At 39.7% G+C, this 22,047-nt stretch overlaps 1 protein-coding gene across 1 annotated transcript; it reads right to left on the reverse strand.

Annotated features, from left to right (window-relative positions):
- Nucleotides 1–15,636: 15,636 nt before the first annotated feature.
- Nucleotides 15,637–20,692, reverse strand: LOC130990863 (actin-binding protein wsp1-like). The gene is made up of 4 exons (XM_057915092.1): nucleotides 20,653–20,692; nucleotides 20,244–20,286; nucleotides 16,091–16,571; nucleotides 15,637–15,978 (listed from the first exon to the last, which is right to left on the reverse strand). The coding sequence occupies exons 1-4, from the start codon at nucleotides 20,690–20,692 to the stop codon at nucleotides 15,670–15,672; spliced, it is 873 nt and encodes a 290-aa protein (XP_057771075.1). The 3' UTR covers nucleotides 15,637–15,669.
- Nucleotides 20,693–22,047: the final 1,355 nt, after the last annotated feature.

The raw sequence follows: 22,047 nt of genomic DNA on the forward strand, positions 1-22,047 counted from the left end.
CATCCTCTGTAATATTAATTAATTTGGATTACATAGTATAATTGAATAAATGAATTAATTTATGAAAAAGGAACGTGAAGAAATTGAGGTGGTGGATGCTTATTAACTTGAGCAGATTTGTCATTGCTTTGACTTTCGGCCTCCAGCGGCGCCGTCCACCAGGCACCGTCCGCCCATCACCGTCCACCAGGCGCGTCCCTCCTTGCCTCCAGCGGCGCGTCCCTCTTCGGCTCTTCCGGCCTCCAGCGGCACGCCCATCTTTCGGTGTCCGCAGTCCTCCAGCGTCGCGTCCATCTGCCTGCGCCTAACCCAACGGCGACGGCATTGAACAGTTTCTGGCAGCCCAAATCGTGGTCGGTTCGGTGAACCGAACAGAAATCGACGATTTTTCCAGTTCGATTTCGGTTCGGTTTTGGGACTATGATTGGTGCAGATCGGTGCCCAATTTGAGCATCGGTTCGGTTTTCGGTTTTAGGTTTTTGGTTCAGTTTTGCACCGAACCGAACCGATGCTCACCCCTATAAGTATTATCTCATTTGAAATTTAGTTATGAGCATCATCTCGTTTGGAGCTTGGCAAACCACTTCTAACTTGTGAACATCATATTGTTTGGAGCCAAAATTGAGTTTTGAGTATATCTCGTATGAAGCTTGATAGATTACCTCTGACTTTTTAACATTATTTTGTCTGGAGTTTGAAAGATCAAAAGTGAATTTTGAGAATCATCTCGTCTAGAGCTATAAAAAAGCATATACCTAGCGAAAATGTTTATAAATCAACTAGTCAATTTGTATTGTCATTAATTTAATATAAAAAAATAATTTTGTTACGTTGAATGAATAAAAGACTTATGTAGACATATCAAGATGAATTAGTTTTAAATATATTAAGTCACATTTTATTATACTCAATTTATTTTATATGTAAATATTAATGTTTAGAAAATCATCTTATGCTTAACAGACAATTAGAATTTTCAGCTTTCTCAATGTTGGCACCGAGGTAAACTCGTCATTTTTAAAAAATAGAATTAAACAACTTAAATTTAGAGTTTTCACATTTACGCTAAACTGAATTTCATTCAAACATACATCAAATAATTGATCTTTTCTAAATATAACTATTTGTTTGGCCAACTAAACATCCTCTTTATAATAAGATAATTTGGCTAATTAATTAATTTGTTGGCCAAATAAATAGTTACTATTTTTCTATCAAAATTATTATTTAATTTGACTAATAATAATTTAGCCAATCGTTTAAAAAAATTAGCCAATAATTAAGTTTGTCAAACAATAGAAGTCCATATATTAGAACAATGAACTAATACATTTAATTATTTTTTTACATTTATCATTGATAGAATGTACTTATCAAAGAGAAATGAATCTGTAGGCTTTAATTAAGAAGTGTGCAAAGACATCTTGGATTGCTTACACCTTGCACTAAATCTGATAGTGTTGCATTTTCTAACCATTGATGAATTGAAGATGAGATGGCTGAATCTTTTCCAACGCAAAATCAAATCGTACAATTAATTAAGGTTATGGAATTCAGCAAAATATTCATCAATGACTCATTGCAGTCATCTTCTGTTGGAATCATGAAATGGTAATTATTTTGGATATGCTAATTTTTACATTCATAATTTTCCGTAATCGAGTTTACTCTAGTTTACATTTACATATCAATAATACAAACATATGTAATTCAATTCTAAATGCTCCAATATTTATGTACTACTCCCTCCTATCCTTTTTGTTTGTCATCCTAAGCTCAAGCACATTTTTTAATAAAAAAATATTATACCCAACATAACCTCATTAAACATCACTTATTTTAGTGGAGTATTAATTAATCCAATATTTATTTGGTGAAAAAAGAGCCGATCATCCATCACAAAAATTAGAAGAAATAGGAAGAGTCATTTTACTTGTGATTAATGCAAGATATTAAATAAGGTTAAGATTGAGATAAATTTTCAAAATGACAATTAAAACATAAATAATTGAGAATGCTAAAATGATAAACAAAAAGGATAGGAGGGAGTACTATTATAATCTTATAACTAAATTCGAAAACTTACAATTATAAGATATGATCCAATATTTTCTAACTCCACCTTATTATAAAACAAACTCTTATAACTAAATTCGAAAACTTACAATTATAAGATATGATCCAATATTTTCTAACTCCACCTTATTATAAAACAAAATCTGAATACTATTATTGATGTAAAATGCATTTCATTAGATGTTCTTTACAACTTTCAAATTTGTGGAGACCTCTGATCTTGAGGCAAAATGCATTTCATTAGATGTTCAACACGCATCATGAGTTATCATTGTCATTGCTCGAGTGGTCTGTGAAGTTGGATATTTGCACTGTTATCTATTTTTTAATAAAAATTTATTTCGACTTCGTTATTTACACTAGAGCAGTTAGTTCATTTTTTTATTGGCATGTCGCGTTTAATACTTTATTGTAATACATTGTTATTGTCTTCGATGTAGTTCGTATTTAGTTTTCCGAGCGAAATCCAATCGTTTGAAAAATTTTACTTTATTTTTTTTTCTCAAATTCACTAATTTACCTCAAATAATTAATAAAAATTTACTCCATCCGTCCCTGAAATAAGTTCCTCTTTGGGGACGGCACGTGTTTTAAGGAAAAGTGGTAAAATGTATTGATAGTGGAGAAAAATATGTTATAATTAGTATTGGGAGTGGTGAAAAAGTGAAAAGTTGTTGGGAACCTTGTGGAATATCCTAACCCTTGTTTTGATGATACCAAAATTCATAGGACTTATATGTAATAGACTAGAATCGTTTTGAACTCAAGTGTTAGAGTTCGTTTCTAGTTTAGTTGCGGTGTCGAAGACTGAAGACTGAAGACTGAAACTGAAGACTGCAGATACCAACTGAAGTATCAGTTGAAGACTGATTATTTAATGCGCGCAAAGGACTGATACTAAAGTCAAGTATCAGTTGAACATTCCTCCTAGGACTGATCTTCCAACGTTCAGAGGAAGCCACGTACGTACAAGTACAGCCGCATTAAATGCAGAGATCTCAGAATATCTTATCTCTGCAGAGGTCATTCCTATCTGGTGGTTACTTTTCAGATATGTCACATCTCCTGTCCATCAAAGAGAGCCGTTTCCACACAGACAAGGAACCTCGAAGATTGAAGCCTCAGCCCAAATTCGAATTGCCCTCCAACGGAAGAAATCTTGAGGACGATTTACGCCAACGGATCTATTCAAGAGTTCTCCTACAAATAGCGCTCGAGGATCACTTCAACCTTCACCGATTCAACGACATAAGCTGAAGCTCTGCCGAAATTGCTACTCAGCCTAAAGCTTAACCGCCCCAAAGCTTGAATCGAAGAAGAGAATTCCAAAGCCAAAATCAGTCACTGCTGATTACATACATTCTCTTAGACCCTAGGCATATATCTGTTTACCCAGAAGCCAAAAGTCAAACTTGCTTCAAAGAACTTGTTCTTTGTAAGTATAGTTGGCACTCGTTCAAACCTCCCCCCCATAAGAGTGTTTGAGTGGTTCGGAGTTCAGGAAGGTACTCTGAACTCTGAGTGAAAAGTCTGAGCACGAGGTGTGCTTAGCAGGGAAATCCTACGCGAGGTGTGTGGGTGCTGAAGAAGGGTTTTCTTCAGTTTACGGTTGTGTGCACCAGGCAAGCACACGGGTACGGTTTGCAGTGCACCAGTGAAGCACTTGCGGAGTGGATTGTTGGTCTGATCAACCAGCCGTGGATGTAACGACCCGACTTTTTATTAAGGATTATATACTTTTAATTACTGATTTAAGGATTTATTATGGTAATTAGAGTTCAGCATCCATTTATAAAATACGAACTTATATGAATTTGATAATTTATATATGTGATGATTTATTTTTTCTATTTTCAATAGATGATGCACTCAAAATATATTTTGAGTCCATTAATTTATTGTGGAGAATTTAACACTGAAGTGTTAAATATGAATCTTTTATCGATTTTTACTTAAGCCCATGAGTAATTTAATTTATGTTAGAAGCAAGCTCAAATGGATTTTATGCTTCAATAAGAATTAGGCTTATATGTCTTAATGTATTTAAATGAGTTTGGAACCATATAATTAATATATTAATCTCTTAGATTTTTTTTTTAATGATTAAAGTTGAATAATCCTAGCATGCTGAAGAAATTCTTACTACGCATGCTGAAGGAAATTCTTCAGTCTTACATGCCAGCTGAAGAAATTTGGAGCGCATGCTGAAGGAAATTCTTCAGTCTTACATGCAGGCTGAAAGTGTTCATACCTGTAAGCTGAAGAATTTCCATCCAAGCCACCCCATTTTTTTTTCTTTTATAACCTACACCATTTTTCAGCCAATTCCCACCTCTCACATTCATCTACCATCTCTCTCGCAGCCAAGAAACGACACCACATCTTTCATCATTCAAGGTTTATATTTCTAATTTATATATTATAATATCCTTCAATTGTATACATCAACTCCAGAATACCAACACATGCTCATTAACTCAGATTTACATATGCTTTGATAAATGAAGAAAATGAGTAGCAAATTCATAGATTTACAGTTACTAAATATGTACTTGTGAACTGAAGTTACAAGGAAAGAGTTAAAACTTTTATTTGAGCAATTACAGTATATGATTCTCGCACAAAAACCCTTTGTGTTGGCTGTTTGCGTGTGTGAGTCGAGGTCAGGGGGAGGGCAGCCTCGGTGGCTCGTCGTCGCCGGCGGTTGACGGACGGCGACGGAGCCGCGGTTGTCTCCGATCTGCCAAGAAAGGGAAAGAGGAGTTTCAGTTTTTAATTCAAATTTACGAACCTATCGTGAGTGATAAAACGAGAAAGAAAGGATGGTGGATTGTCGGAGCCCTGCGACTCACGGCGACGGCGGCTCCGGGAGAGGCGGCTGCCGGGCTCTTGCTGCCAACAGCAGCGGCCGGCGGCGGCGCTCCTCCAGCGAGCCACTGACCACCGGACGAGCCTGCAGCAACTCCAGATCCGTCGACTCTCGGCGAAGCAGCTGCAGTCGGCGGCGACTCCGTGCAAGCCAACGGCGGCGGGAGCTCCGAGCGAGACGAACGGCTGAAGGCCAGATCCGTCGACTCCCGGCGAAGCAGCAGCAGCTCCAGCGGCTCCCGTCGACCCAAGCGGTGGCCGTGGCGTTGAACGGCGGCGGCGGATCTGCCATGGAGGAGAGGCGGAGGCGACGGAGCGGCGGCGTGCTTGCGCTGCTGCGCCTGGTTCCAGCGGCCGAGGGAGCGAGGGAGTCGAGGGTGGCGACACCTGGTGGCTGGTCGCGGTGGCCGAAGGAGAGGAGGGGAGGAGGCGACGGCGAGGCGGCGCGCCGGAGGCGGCGCCGCCCTCAGCCGAACGAAGAGAGAGTGCAGAGAGAGTAAAGAGAGAGAGAGAGAGAGAGAGTAGGGAGAGAGAGAGCCGAGAGATAGAGATAGAGAGAGAGGCGCATTTGATGTGTGTGTGTTGAGTGTGTTTTATTGTGTGTGTATATTTAGGTTAGGGTTTCAGCCGGGTTTGGGCCGGGTTTCAGCCGGGTTTGGGCCGGGTTTGAGCCGGGTTTGGGCCGAAAATATTGGGCTCCCTCTTGGGCCGATTTTATTAATTGTTTGGGCCGAGACTTGGGTCGATTTTAATTAAATTGTTTGGGCCCTTATTTAATTAACAGATGGGCTTCGATTTAAATGTTTGGGCTCGGCCCTTTACAAATAAAATCTGATGGGCTTCTTTTAATTAAAGGATTTGGACCTATTTTAATTTAATTGTTTGAGCCTTATTCAAAGAAAAACATGATAGACTTAATTTATCTAATTAATTTGGGCTTATATCTATTTAAATTATTTGAGCTCTTAATTATTAATTTAAATTGAGCTTGATTAATTTAATTATATATTGACCTTTAAATTAATTATTTAAATGGAGTTCTTTATTTCAAGTATTTATAAATGGATTATAAAATAAAATATTTTGAGTTAAACTCTCATTTAAATTAATTCTTTTCAAAACGACTTATTAATATGGATTATTTGAAAAGGATTAAATTGTTTTATGTATGAGAAAGCATGATCTATGATGATATAATTTATCTATGTAATATTATAGGTTTTGTTTTTTTTAAATGACGGAATATTTGACTTGATGACATAAATAGAACGAGTTATGATTAATGCGCATGTTGATGTTCGAATAAATAGTTTCGAACCTAAATGGTAGTATGTGATAATGTTTTGAGTCTAAGGTTTTGACGAGATAAGATTAATATTAAAATTTACTAATTATTTTAAGGGTGATGATGGGCTCACTTATTGGGCTTCATGATTTTATTATCTTGGGCCTCATTTGTTGGGCTTTAGAATTTAATTGATGTTGGGCCTAATATTATTAATGCATTGGGCTTTGAATTTGTTCATTTGGGCTCGAATTAAATTCCTTTTGGGCCTAGTTTATTTTATTGGGCCGGAGATTAATTCAATTGGGCTTTGCTTATTTTATTTCCATTGGGCTAATATATATATTGTTTGGACTCTATTATTTTTATAAATGAGCTCTTATTATTTATTTTGATTGGGCTTCTATTAATTATTAATAATGAATTTATTATTTTTATTAATTGAACTCCTACTATTTTAATTGATTAAGTTCAATGAAATTTATTAGTTAAGACCAATGAGATTTATTAATTTAGGCCCATTATTTAATCCTAATTATTTTAATTAGTGATAAATTTTAAGACTTACTAATTATTAATTAGTAAGTGAATTAGATTATTTTAAGATGAGTAGATTATTAAAGATTAATAATCCGACCTCATAAGACGAGCTTTAATTCCTTAAATAGGATTAACATCTCATAATTTAATTAAAGGAATATGAGTAATGCATAATCATTTCACGCATCCTCATTTATTGAGATTTTTCGAGAATTAGAATCTTATTTTATTTTCTCGAATTAAAGGTCAAGCACCAGAGTTAGAGCTAAACCGTGAGTCTGCTATTCAGGTAGGCTTTCTACGTATAAACTAAAATTATATATTAGAATTGTTAAGACTTTATGCTTATGAATTTAAATGATATTGTCAATGCCTAAATGCTTTATGTTTTATTATTAATTGCCTATCTGATGTTAATCGAATTCGGATTCTGGATGGGACCGCAAATCCCTTCGGAATTAGTGTACACCTTGTGATCGTGAGTCATCTAGCGGGTTGGCCGATCATAGTGTCCGTAGAGGGAGGCCTCCCTCTCGGCACGAGTTACTGATATGGTGATTAATGATATAAAATACCTGCGCGGGTTATTGATGAAAGAAATGATATTATGTTTGGTAAATACGAGTCTTTAAAGGAAAACCCTCGTATATTACTACTGTTGAAAGGCTTGACAATAAAATATTATGCATGTATGTAAATTTCGGCAAGTGTCCACTAAGTACTTTTGTACTTAGCCCTGCATGTATTTTTAAATGTGCAGGTTGAGCTGTGATCGAGGATGTAGTGTGCAAGCGGAGCTTCTGTCAATCTAGGATGAGTACCTCAGAGTAGAGTATATGTCTTCATACATATACTCAAACTATTATTATTCCGCTGCGAACACTGATTATGTTAAGATATTATGTCAAACAATATGTATTATTTAATAATGTACTAAAACTATTGAGTACCCCGTTTTGGGATAATATTATGTACGGTCCCCTTGTGGCCTTCATTGATATCTAGATATTTCGATTGATTTCCTTATACAAGTTGAGTCATCAAGAAACCGAATATGTCCCTTTCTTACTCCCGCTCCTAAATTCCCTCCCTTAGTCGCGGTTTCCCCGAATTTGCTATCCTTAGCAAGTGCGGTCGTGACAGAATGGTATCAGAGCATTTCTTTTGCTCTGAGTACTAATCATTCCTTCTAAGTTGAGTCTAGATTAAGTAAGTTAATACACTTTTGAACTAGTTGACAAAAGCTTGGCACTACATCTCGTCACGCTCAACGGAGGTTATGGTAAGTACTTTCAAGTTTTAATTAAGTTAATTTCTTGAAATGTATGAAGCATGAATAAGTATGACTATGGTATGAATCACAAGAACTTAGAACTGTTAAGTTATATATGCTCACTCTCACGACGGAACATAGAAGAGAACTTAGGGAGATACCTTAACTTTTTCTTCATGTTACGATGACATCGACAATGATGGTCGAAATAGAGAAAGAAGAATCACACGAAGGATCGCATGATGAAACCACGAGCATGAAGATTGAGCAGCGTAACGAACGCCAATAGTACGTTGATGGCATGGGCATAGCTTAAATATTCGAGTGTTTTTTTTTTTTTTTCTACGATGAGATCTCGAATTAGCTTGGCCTTTTGAACTTATTTTGTTGAAACTTTTAGTGCTCGTTGCTAGATTTAAGAAAATATCATCATCACATAACAAGCCCTAAGTTCGGTAAACAACAACGCTAGAACTATATGATAGTCGAATTAGGTAATCTGTGATTAAGTATTAAGAACTTGTATGACTTGTGTAAATGCTAGATTTAGATGATGAGGTATTTTTGCACGTTATGGTTATTGAACCGAACTTGTTTTCCGATTTTAGATATTTAGAACCTTATCGCCTTAAGTTACTTGTCGTGTGCTACTTTTGACGATAGAATTTCCTTTGTTAGATGGCGAGAACTGTTTTCACCCGACGACGACCACTGCCCCCATGGGCTAGTCCAGAGGAGGTCGAGCGGTCCTACCGCACCTATGCTCCATGTCACGGGGATAACCTCGGACAGTTCCTCGCAGGTTTTCACAGACACTGGGTCGAGGCGAGTGCACATGGAGTATCAGGGTATGACGGTATCCAGAGGTTGATCTTACTGTTACCTTCCGAGTGGCAGGGATGGGCTAGGCAGATTTCTGCCCACTACATCTTTCGCCGAGAAGATTACCACGACCTCATGGGAGACTTCCCTAGCTTTATTGCGGAGCTTCAGATCTGTTTCACTTTGTGGGGCCGTGCTCCTCTAGGGCCCTACATCCTTCCGGGAGACTACGTACAAGTGGGGACGCCTTTGCCAGCGGAGACACCCGCTACTGCCCCTGAGTCTCCGATGGCCTTGCCACGAGATTCTCCACCACGTGCCTCAGTTCTAGGGCGCCGTGGTAGGCACGATGACGAGACAGGCCCTTCTCGTCCACGGGCTCGTAGGGATTTTCCATCGCCTCCTGACTCAGCAATCCGAGCTACTACTACTCCACCACCACTGATACCTACGATAGACGCAAGGTTTGAGGCTTCCATGGCAGATGTCGACAGGGTCATGGCCAACATGAGGGAGTTTCTAGATAGGGGTAAATACCCTATGCAGGAGGATGACGATATAGCACAGTGTGGTACGATGAGAATTACTCGTCCCGAGCCCGTGCCACCTCCAGCTCCGATCAAGCCTCGTGCCACGGCCAGGATCAGCACCAGAGACGATCCGATCCGTGAGATTGCGGACGATATCTTCCGCTCAGCCCAGATCATGCAGGAGACAGGCGAGGGCCAGGGAGAGACTCCGTTGCCCAGCTGGGAGCCGGGCGAGGATGAGGAAGAGGACCCCGAGGAGGATGAGGAGGAAGACCCCGAGGAGGATGAGGAGGAGGACCCCGAGGAGGATCCAGAAGAGGACCCCCTGGCGTCACCGAGGAACAGTCGTACCACGACTCAGAGTTCACAGATTTGGTAGTTTTTAGCTTGTGGATATACTCCGGAAACGATGATTCGTTCCAATGATTATGATTTTATTTATGTTGTTTCTAGCTAGCATTAGTACGGAAATGTTGGTCTCTAGGACGTTCCGTGAATAAAAACCCTTTTGTGATTGCTTAACTAGTAAGCCGATACATCATAGGGAGTACTAGATAGACTTTACTTACATTTTTGGGTTGACAATGTAAAAGCCCTCGATGAGAAAATTTTCCATGAGATATAAATGACCCTAGCATGGGCTTTCTGCGATGATCTCGTGTATGTTTTATGTTTCTCTACGGGTTTTATTCTTCACAAGTCAGTTAAGAATGTAGTAACTTTGAATAATGTGACTTGTGTATGCAACGGTTCCTGTTAATATCTTAGTTTTGGAGTTATGATAAGTTAAATTTAACAAACAGTTCTTTATTAATTGCCTTAGAGATTCCTGTATAGAATGTATTAAAAAGGGTGTTTGTAATTTGCAGAATGCCGCCTAAACGAGGTCGCCCCCCTAGGAGAAACGTTAACAATGATGGAAATCGCGATGAAATACCTGAAGGGCGGCGAAACGATAGGGAACCTACCCCACCCCCTCCACCCCCTGCTAGAAGGACTGAAGAACTGTTTCTTCGACAGAATCCGCCCACATTTACTGGGACAGGCGACCCAGCCGAGGCCGAAGCTTGGATACGCGCCTTGGAGCGTATCTTCACTTTCCTACACTGCACGGAAGAGGAGCGACTCTCGTGTATGTCTTTCCAACTAGCCGGATCGGCTGACTTTTGGTGGGAAGCCCGCCGAAAGACTCTGACTCCCGAACAATGGGCAGCATACACTTGGGAAGACTTTAAGACGGGATTATATGATAAGTATATTCCCAAGAGCTACAGAAAGAAGAAGGAGGCTGAGTTCTATAGCCTGAAACAAGGGAAGAAGACGGTGACAGAGTATGACAGAGAGTTCTGCGATCTATCGCGTTATGCTCCACAACAGGTGGATACTGATGAGAAAATGGCGGAGAAATTTTGTGCCGGTCTGAGGCACGAGATTCGGATGACTCTAGCTAGTCATGGTGGACTCTCATACACTGAATCTTTGAACAGGGCACTGGACATCGAAGCTGCGATGCCAGTAGAAAGGTTGGCTCCATCACAGACCTCAGCGCCAGCCAACCCACCTGCACGCCCTCAGAACTTTAAAGGGAAGCGCAACTGGAACGACCATAGAGGAAATGAAAACCAGACTAACAAAAGGCCATGGCAAGGAAATGCGCCGTTTGGACAATATCAGCAACAAGGACAAGGGAAGCAACAGGGTCCTGCCCCAGCTGGAGGCAGCCAAAGACAAAATGAAGTTCCCCTTTGTCCAAAATGCCACAAACCACATCGTGGTGTCTGTAAGGCTGGAACTGACAGTTGCTACACGTGTGGCCAGAAGGGCCACTACTCCTCACAATGCCCCAACAAACAGCAGGGCGCGGCAATCAGGGCCACTTATGCCCAGCCCCTGCAAGCAGTTCCAGGGCAACACCAGCCCCGCCAACAACAGCCATACCAGCAGCAATACCAATACCAGCCCCGCCAACAACAACCATACCAGCAGCAATACCAAAACAAGCACCAACAGCGCCAACAGCAACAGAGGCGGCAGCAACCATTGCCGCAGCAGGCGAGAGCCTTTGCTCTCACCCAAAACCAGCCCGAGAAAAACCAGGGAAACCTGGCAGGTATGGGCAAACTTAAAGGTTTTTCCATAATGATTCTGTTCGATACTGGTGCCTCGCATTCTTTTATATCTGCCCCTTGCGTAGATACCGTAGAAATCGAATCAGAACGAGCTAAGTGTGCCTTAAGAATCACTACACCCTCAGGAGAAAGATCTACCACCACACATGTTTGCTCGAACGTAGAATTTGAAATAGGAGAACTTAAGATGGTAGCGAACAATCTTAATATTCTGCTCATGTGGGACGTAGATATGATCTTAGGAATGGACTGGCTAGCTGAGAATCACGCCACCATCCTTTGTAGTGAACGAAAAATTTCTCTTCGACCACCTGGAAAGGAACCGACGGAATTTCACGGCATAGGTATGAAGAAAAGAGTACCAGTGATATCCGCATTACAAGCCAGAAAAGAGATGATGAAGGAAGGAAGCACAGCTTATCTCGTCTACCTAAACGGGGAAGCTAGTGAAGACAAGAAGGTGGAAGATGTGGCAATAGTACGAGACTTTCCAGAAGTTTTTCCTGAAATATTGCCAGGACTACCTCCAGACAGGCAACTAGATTTCACCATTGATCTAGAACCTGGATCTGCCCCAGTATCAAAGGCACCGTACAGGATGGCCCCAAAGGAACTACAAGAATTAAAGGTGCAACTACAGGAACTCTTGGACTTGGGTTTCATCAGACCCAGTGTCTCGCCTTGGGGAGCGCCTGTACTCTTTGTCAAGAAGAAAGATGGAACCATGAGGATGTGCATTGATTATCGAGAGTTGAACAAACTGACGCTTAAAAACAAATACCCTCTTCCAAGGATAGATGATTTGTTCGATCAACTCAAAGGAGCCAGTGTATTCTCAAAAATAGATTTAAGGTCTGGGTATCATCAACTGAAGATCAGACCAGAGGATATATCTAAGACCGCTTTCCGCACAAGATATGGTCACTATGAATTCGTTGTCATGCCATTTGGTCTAACCAATGCACCGGCAGTATTCATGGACCTCATGAATCGAGTTTTCCATCCATACTTAGACAAATTTGTCTTAGTATTTATAGATGATATCCTCATCTATTCTAAGAATGACCAAGAACATGAAAATCATTTGAGAATCATCCTGGAGACATTAAAGACGGAGAAGTTGTTCGCCAAATTCAGCAAGTGCGAATTTTGGTTGAAAGAAGTAATGTTTCTAGGGCACATCGTATCAGCAGATGGAATCAAGGTGGACCCCGCCAAGGTGCAGGCAGTGCGCGAGTGGAAATCACCAACCACACCTAATGAAATCCGGAGTTTCTTAGGTTTGGCGGGATACTACCGGAGATTCATCGAAGGATTCTCTAAAATAGCGAGACCAATGACGCAATTACTTCGCAAAGGAATCAAGTATAAGTGGAACGAAGAGTGTGAAGCCAGCTTCCAAGAGCTGAAGAAGAAATTGACAACTGCACCAGTGCTAGCAGTTCCAGCAGCCGATAAAGAATACGTGATCTTCACGGACGCGTCCAAAAATGGGCTAGGTTGTGTGTTGATGCAAGAAGGAAAGGTCATTGCCTACGCCTCGCGACAACTAAGGCCACATGAATTGAACTACCCCACTCATGATCTGGAACTGGCAGCAATTGTGCATGCTTTGAAAATTTGGAGACACCATCTATACGGAGTTAGATGTGAAATCTTCACTGATCACAAAAGCCTTAAGTATTTCTTCGAGCAGAAAGACTTGAATATGAGACAGAGGAGATGGCTCGAACTCGTGAAGGATTACGACTGCGGTATCAACTACCACCCGGGAAAAGCTAATGTAGTAGCTGATGCTTTAAGTCATAAAACTCAATCCGAGTTAGGACTTCTTCTCACTCAAGAGGACACGCTTGTAAGGGATTTTGACAAATTGAAGATAGAAGTGGTTCAGCCACCGGCAACGACAAGAGCAATTATTGCAACTCTAGTAGCCGTCCCAGACCTCAGAGAAAGGATCGTCAGTGCCCAGAGAGCGGATGAGAGCTTGGAAAAAGTTCGTCTCAAGATCCGAACAGGCACGCCAGGAGGCTACCAAGAGGCAACGGATAACGCAGTTCTTTTTGAAGGAAGATTGTGTGTTCCCCATAACGAGGAACTGAGAAACGAGATCATGAGTGAAGCTCATGACACGCCCTATACCGCTCATCCCGGAAGTACCAAAATGTACCAAGATCTAAAACAGAAATTTTGGTGGGACGGGATGAAACGAGATATAGCCTCGTTTGTAGAGCGTTGCCTTGCATGCCAGCAAGTGAAAGCTTTACATCAACGACCATATGGGAAATTACAGCCATTGGAAATTCCAGAATGGAAGTGGGAGCACATAGCGATGGATTTCGTGACGGGTCTACCCAAGACAAATAGGGGCAACACAGCTATTTGGGTAATAGTAGACCGTCTCACAAAGAGCGCTCATTTTATACCGATTCCAATTACCCATGGATCGGAGAAACTAGCCCAACTGTACATTCGTGAGATTGTACGGCTACATGGAATACCAATATCCATTACTTCAGATAGAGATTCAAAATTTACTTCTAGATTTTGGATCAGTTTGCAGAAAGAGTTGGGAACGAGATTAAACTTTAGCACCGCCTTTCACCCTCAAACAGATGGACAATCAGAAAGGACAATTCAGACCCTCGAAGATATGTTGAGGACAGTGGTGCTAGACCGAGGAGGAAGTTGGGAATCAGTGCTGCCATTGATCGAATTCGCCTACAACAATAGTTACCAGGCAACCATTGATATGGCACCTTATGAGGCGCTGTATGGAAGGAAGTGTAGATCACCACTTTACTGGGATGAGGTGGGTGAAAGAAAAATCCTTGGGCCAGATGCAGTAAGCGAGATGATTGAGACCATCCGCCAGATTAGAGCAAGAATTAAAGAGGCCCAGGACAGACAGAAGTCTTATGCTGATACCCGACGAACTGAACTACAATTTAAGATTGGAGACAAGGTTTTCCTTAAAATATCACCCTCGAAAGGGATCGTTAGATTCGGTGTTAAGGGTAAGTTGAGACCCCCGTTTTGTAGGACCTTATGAGATCCTTGAAAGAATAGGTCCCGTAGCGTATAGGTTGGCACTGCCACCTAGCTTTGGAAACGTCCACAATGTGTTTCACGTGTCACAGCTGAGACGGTACGTGTTTGACCCCAAACACGTGATTCACCAAGATGAAATGATTCTTAACCCAGACTTGACGTACGAGGAAAAACCTGAAGCCATTTTGGACCGAAAGGTGCAAGAGTTAAGGAATAAATCGATCGCGTCAGTCAAAATACTGTGGAGACACCATGGACCGGAAGAAGCAACGTGGGAACTTGAGGACCAGATGAAAGAAAAATACCCAGAACTTTTCACATAGGTATGCAAATTTCGGGACGAAATTTCTTTTAAGGGGGATAGTATGTAACGACCCGACTTTTTATTAAGGATTATATACTTTTAATTACTGATTTAAGGATTTATTATGGTAATTAGAGTTCAGCATCCATTTATAAAATACGAACTTATATGAATTTGATAATTTATATATGTGATGATTTATTTTTTCTATTTTCAATAGATGATGCACTCAAAATATATTTTGAGTCCATTAATTTATTGTGGAGAATTTAACACTGAAGTGTTAAATATGAATCTTTTATCGATTTTTACTTAAGCCCATGAGTAATTTAATTTATGTTAGAAGCAAGCTCAAATGGATTTTATGCTTCAATAAGAATTAGGCTTATATGTCTTAATGTATTTAAATGAGTTTGGAACCATATAATTAATATATTAATCTCTTAGATTTTTTTTTTAATGATTAAAGTTGAATAATCCTAGCATGCTGAAGAAATTCTTACTACGCATGCTGAAGGAAATTCTTCAGTCTTACATGCCAGCTGAAGAAATTTGGAGCGCATGCTGAAGGAAATTCTTCAGTCTTACATGCAGGCTGAAAGTGTTCATACCTGTAAGCTGAAGAATTTCCATCTAAGCCACCCCATTTTTTTTTCTTTTATAACCTACACCATTTTTCAGCCAATTCCCACCTCTCACATTCATCTACCATCTCTCTCGCAGCCAAGAAACGACACCACATCTTTCATCATTCAAGGTTTATATTTCTAATTTATATATTATAATATCCTTCAATTGTATACATCAACTCCAGAATACCAACACATGCTCATTAACTCAGATTTACATATGCTTTGATAAATGAAGAAAATGAGTAGCAAATTCATAGATTTACAGTTACTAAATATGTACTTGTGAACTGAAGTTACAAGGAAAGAGTTAAAACTTTTATTTGAGCAATTACAGTATATGATTCTCGCACAAAAACCCTTTGTGTTGGCTGTTTGCGTGTGTGAGTCGAGGTCAGGGGGAGGGCAGCCTCGGTGGCTCGTCGTCGCCGGCGGTTGACGGACGGCGACGGAGCCGCGGTTGTCTCCGATCTGCCAAGAAAGGGAAAGAGGAGTTTCAGTTTTTAATTCAAATTTACGAACCTATCGTGAGTGATAAAACGAGAAAGAAAGGATGGTGGATTGTCGGAGCCCTGCGACTCACGGCGACGGCGGCTCCGGGAGAGGCGGCTGCCGGGCTCTTGCTGCCAACAGCAGCGGCCGGCGGCGGCGCTCCTCCAGCGAGCCACTGACCACCGGACGAGCCTGCAGCAACTCCAGATCCGTCGACTCTCGGCGAAGCAGCTGCAGTCGGCGGCGACTCCGTGCAAGCCAACGGCGGCGGGAGCTCCGAGCGAGACGAACGGCTGAAGGCCAGATCCGTCGACTCCCGGCGAAGCAGCAGCAGCTCCAGCGGCTCCCGTCGACCCAAGCGGTGGCCGTGGCGTTGAACGGCGGCGGCGGATCTGCCATGGAGGAGAGGCGGAGGCGACGGAGCGGCGGCGTGCTTGCGCTGCTGCGCCTGGTTCCAGCGGCCGAGGGAGCGAGGGAGTCGAGGGTGGCGACACCTGGTGGCTGGTCGCGGTGGCCGAAGGAGAGGAGGGGAGGAGGCGACGGCGAGGCGGCGCGCCGGAGGCGGCGCCGCCCTCAGCCGAACGAAGAGAGAGTGCAGAGAGAGTAAAGAGAGAGAGAGAGAGAGAGAGTAGGGAGAGAGAGAGCCGAGAGATAGAGATAGAGAGAGAGGCGCATTTGATGTGTGTGTGTTGAGTGTGTTTTATTGTGTGTGTATATTTAGGTTAGGGTTTCAGCCGGGTTTGGGCCGGGTTTCAGCCGGGTTTGGGCCGGGTTTGAGCCGGGTTTGGGCCGAAAATATTGGGCTCCCTCTTGGGCCGATTTTATTAATTGTTTGGGCCGAGACTTGGGTCGATTTTAATTAAATTGTTTGGGCCCTTATTTAATTAACAGATGGGCTTCGATTTAAATGTTTGGGCTCGGCCCTTTACAAATAAAATCTGATGGGCTTCTTTTAATTAAAGGATTTGGACCTATTTTAATTTAATTGTTTGAGCCTTATTCAAAGAAAAACATGATAGACTTAATTTATCTAATTAATTTGGGCTTATATCTATTTAAATTATTTGAGCTCTTAATTATTAATTTAAATTGAGCTTGATTAATTTAATTATATATTGACCTTTAAATTAATTATTTAAATGGAGTTCCTTATTTCAAGTATTTATAAATGGATTATAAAATAAAATATTTTGAGTTAAACTCTCATTTAAATTAATTCTTTTCAAAACGACTTATTAATATGGATTATTTGAAAAGGATTAAATTGTTTTATGTATGAGAAAGCATGATCTATGATGATATAATTTATCTATGTAATATTATAGGTTTTGTTTTTTTTAAATGACGGAATATTTGACTTGATGACATAAATAGAACGAGTTATGATTAATGCGCATGTTGATGTTCGAATAAATAGTTTCGAACCTAAATGGTAGTATGTGATAATGTTTTGAGTCTAAGGTTTTGACGAGATAAGATTAATATTAAAATTTACTAATTATTTTAAGGGTGATGATGGGCTCACTTATTGGGCTTCATGATTTTATTATCTTGGGCCTCATTTGTTGGGCTTTAGAATTTAATTGATGTTGGGCCTAATATTATTAATGCATTGGGCTTTGAATTTGTTCATTTGGGCTCGAATTAAATTCCTTTTGGGCCTAGTTTATTTTATTGGGCCGGAGATTAATTCAATTGGGCTTTGCTTATTTTATTTCCATTGGGCTAATATATATATTGTTTGGACTCTATTATTTTTATAAATGAGCTCTTATTATTTATTTTGATTGGGCTTCTATTAATTATTAATAATGAATTTATTATTTTTATTAATTGAACTCCTACTATTTTAATTGATTAAGTTCAATGAAATTTATTAGTTAAGACCAATGAGATTTATTAATTTAGGCCCATTATTTAATCCTAATTATTTTAATTAGTGATAAATTTTAAGACTTACTAATTATTAATTAGTAAGTGAATTAGATTATTTTAAGATGAGTAGATTATTAAAGATTAATAATCCGACCTCATAAGACGAGCTTTAATTCCTTAAATAGGATTAACATCTCATAATTTAATTAAAGGAATATGAGTAATGCATAATCATTTCACGCATCCTCATTTATTGAGATTTTTCGAGAATTAGAATCTTATTTTATTTTCTCGAATTAAAGGTCAAGCACCAGAGTTAGAGCTAAACCGTGAGTCTGCTATTCAGGTAGGCTTTCTACGTATAAACTAAAATTATATATTAGAATTGTTAAGACTTTATGCTTATGAATTTAAATGATATTGTCAATGCCTAAATGCTTTATGTTTTATTATTAATTGCCTATCTGATGTTAATCGAATTCGGATTCTGGATGGGACCGCAAATCCCTTCGGAATTAGTGTACACCTTGTGATCGTGAGTCATCTAGCGGGTTGGCCGATCATAGTGTCCGTAGAGGGAGGCCTCCCTCTCGGCACGAGTTACTGATATGGTGATTAATGATATAAAATACCTGCGCGGGTTATTGATGAAAGAAATGATATTATGTTTGGTAAATACGAGTCTTTAAAGGAAAACCCTCGTATATTACTACTGTTGAAAGGCTTGACAATAAAATATTATGCATGTATGTAAATTTCGGCAAGTGTCCACTAAGTACTTTTGTACTTAGCCCTGCATGTATTTTTAAATGTGCAGGTTGAGCTGTGATCGAGGATGTAGTGTGCAAGCGGAGCTTCTGTCAATCTAGGATGAGTACCTCAGAGTAGAGTATATGTCTTCATACATATACTCAAACTATTATTATTCCGCTGCGAACACTGATTATGTTAAGATATTATGTCAAACAATATGTATTATTTAATAATGTACTAAAACTATTGAGTACCCCGTTTTGGGATAATATTATGTACGGTCCCCTTGTGGCCTTCATTGATATCTAGATATTTCGATTGATTTCCTTATACAAGTTGAGTCATCAAGAAACCGAATATGTCCCTTTCTTACTCCCGCTCCTAAATTCCCTCCCTTAGTCGCGGTTTCCCCGAATTTGCTATCCTTAGCAAGTGCGGTCGTGACAGTGGATGTAGGAAAGGGTTTTTCCGAACCACGTAAAAGTCTCTGTGTTATTTACAGCTTTCAGTTTTACATTCTTACTTGTGCTATTTCTATTGATAAAACTGAACACTGACTAATAGCAAAGAGAAACCTTAATCCAACAATCTGCTCCACCGAGGCTATTACGAAACTAAGTTTAATTTCCGTTGCGTATGATATCAATCTGACTGAACTATCCTCTGATAGTAAGGAAGAGTGATATCATCTCTATCTTTACAAACACGACTGAAGCCCTTACTTGGATTAGTTAAGTTCCAGTAACTTAACTGATAACTCATTACTGAAGAGCTTTCAGTATCAGTCGTCAACCCTGTTGGTCAAAACTGATTTTAGTAAAACAGGAGTCCTTGTTTGCGTGTAAAGTTTCGTTTTGATCTCTGACTGAGATCCCTCTGATTGAGGTCAGTAGATTAAGTGTAAAATAGCACATAGGTGTATTTCCCCCCCCCCCCATACACCTATTCGAGACCCTCAGGACCTAACAATTGGTATCAGAGCAGGTTGTTCGCAAGAACTATCTGCATCTGACTAGGTTCTATTTGAACTAGATCCTTTTGAGGGTATCGTCGTTTTTGATCAAAAATCTGTTCTTAAGTTTACTCTTGAGATTGCTTGCTCTGTGTTCGTTTCCTGTTTCCTGCGTGCTTCTCCCTGCTTTCTCTTACAATGTACAGGAACAAGAAAGATTCCTCCAGCGATTATGTTCATACATATTTTCGAGGAATCACTGGACTTGAGATGGGATCATTGGATTCTGATGAAGAAGAAAGGATCATTTTTCCAGAAGAAAACCAGAGTCCAACCCACTCACAATCAGAAGCAACGAGCAGACATGATCAAACACGACTAGAGTATCAACACCTAAGAACAAGATTTGAAAATCATCTTAGGGAGCACAAACAGATCATCAAAGAGACTGATCTAGTGCAAGATGCTCGAAGGATCGTCATGCGCCACTTCATTACAGATGAAGATGAATCTGACAAAAGAGATGTACAGGAGCGCAGACTGATCAACAGACTGAAACTTCTTCAGTCTAAGAAACAAGAACTTCTACAACGTCTCAAGGAAGCAGAGACATAATTCAAAATGGCGTCAGAAGTTTTTGAAAGAGTGATCCGTGAGGAATCACTTCAGCACAGAAGAAAATGAGCGTGCAGCAACAGCCAACGGACCTGAATTCAAAGGAGAATCAGTCATAAGACTCAGGGGGAACTTACACTTCAAACATCGATGTATCTAGTGATGATCACTGTGTCTGAATGCTTACTCTCTTTATTTTATGTATTAGACACGTGCACACCTATTTTAAAACGGTTGTCACACGATCACACGATCCCGCCCTTTTTACTAACAAGCGGAGTGATCCACGTGTCACGACTCCATTTGCACGGATTTCAAACGTTTATTGAAACCGCCTTATGTACGATCTCTCACACCTTCTTCAAAAACGTTTCATCTTCGACTAAAAGATTTACTCAATCTCAGAGAAATCTTTGTGTGCAAAATTCCTTGAGAGTACCTTTTTCTGCAAGACTAACAGTAAGAATCCACAGTTCTACCTCTGTGAGAATCAGCCATCAGACTTTTGCAGAAAACCTCTTAAGGATCCAAATGGGAAAATCAGCATCACAACAAGTTGTTTGTTACGAATCTGTTGTCACATTGGAGTCACTCCAACAGTTTGCTGATTTCAACAAGATCAACGAGATTTTAGAACGACATGAATGGATGAAGTTCGTTCAATGTTCGCCTGAGTTTCTTCTCGACGAGTCGATCATCCGAGAATTCTACGACAACATCAAAACAGATGAATTGACTGGTGAACTCAAAACAGAGATTTCTGTTTTCACGAATGAAGGCTTCTCAGAATCAACAAAGATGTCAATCAACATATCTCAAGAGGCTAGGGAAATGTTCAACCTCTCGACTGATGGACTAGCCCCATTCTTCACCGATGAAGAATCCACAGAGCATATGAGAGAGGCGCTGATGAACAATACATCTGCCGACCGCGCCATCACCAATGTTCTGAGTATTTCAAGAAAGAGGAACTTATTTGGAGACCCTCAGGACCTAACAAAAGTAAGAATAAATAAAATATTATTAGTGGTGGGGTAGTTGTCCAAAAATGGAAAGAAAGAAAGAGGAACTTATTTGGGGACGTCCTAAAAAGGAAAAAGAAGAACTTATTTCATGGACGAATGGAGTATTTTTAACAAAAAATTATTTCGACTTCGTTATTTACACTAGAGATGTCCAATCGTATGATTTATTTTATTTTGAATTCTAACCATTACTCTGGTTGCCACTATCGGACAAGGTGACAAAGTATCACTCACATATTATTGATGTCTCAGGTTCAAATCTCCCAAGTACCTTTTTCCTGTATTTCGATCTTTTTAAAAAAATCATCTTCTAAATGTTTTTTTACATAAAATTCAAAAAATATAAAATAATTATCTTATTTTAAAATCATATTCTGTTTTTTTACATAAAATTTGAAAAATAAAAAATAATTATCGAAAAATAAAATATATGTTGAAACAAATCTAGGATTATTTTTAGAAGAATCACTAAATTAGAATTATCAAATCTAGGATTATTTTTAGGAGAATTAGAATGCCTAAATTTGTGGAAACAAATCTAAGATTATTTATAGGAGAATTAGAATCTCTAAATTAGTGGAAACAAATTTAGGATTATTTTTAGGAGAATTATAATAACTAAATTAGTGGAAACAAATCTAGGATTATTTTAGGAGAATCTCTAAATTAGTGGAAATAAATAAAAGTAACATAACTTTTGAAAAAAAATCGTCAAAAATGGTATCAGAACGGATTTTTATTTAGGATTTATAAAATATTTAATATATCAAATAATTAACCATATGTGGGAGGAGACTCCAAATAAATTATGGATACTTACTTGGATTC

The sequence above is a fragment of the Salvia miltiorrhiza genome, chromosome 6, assembly GCF_028751815.1.
Source record: "Salvia miltiorrhiza cultivar Shanhuang (shh) chromosome 6, IMPLAD_Smil_shh, whole genome shotgun sequence".
Classification (NCBI taxonomy): Eukaryota; Viridiplantae; Streptophyta; class Magnoliopsida; order Lamiales; family Lamiaceae; genus Salvia; species Salvia miltiorrhiza.

Coding starts and splice junctions, on each gene's coding strand:
- LOC130990863 (XM_057915092.1), bottom strand. CDS start 20,692: ATGGCTGATTCTCACAGAGGTAGAACTGTGGATTCTTACT. Junction 20,287..20,652: donor TAGAACTGTGGATTCTTACT/GTTAGTCTTGCA, acceptor CTTTGAATTCAG/GTCCGTTGGCTGTTGCTGCA. Junction 16,572..20,243: donor TCATTTTCTTCTGTGCTGAA/GTGATTCCTCAC, acceptor CGTTCGGCTGAG/GGCGGCGCCGCCTCCGGCGC.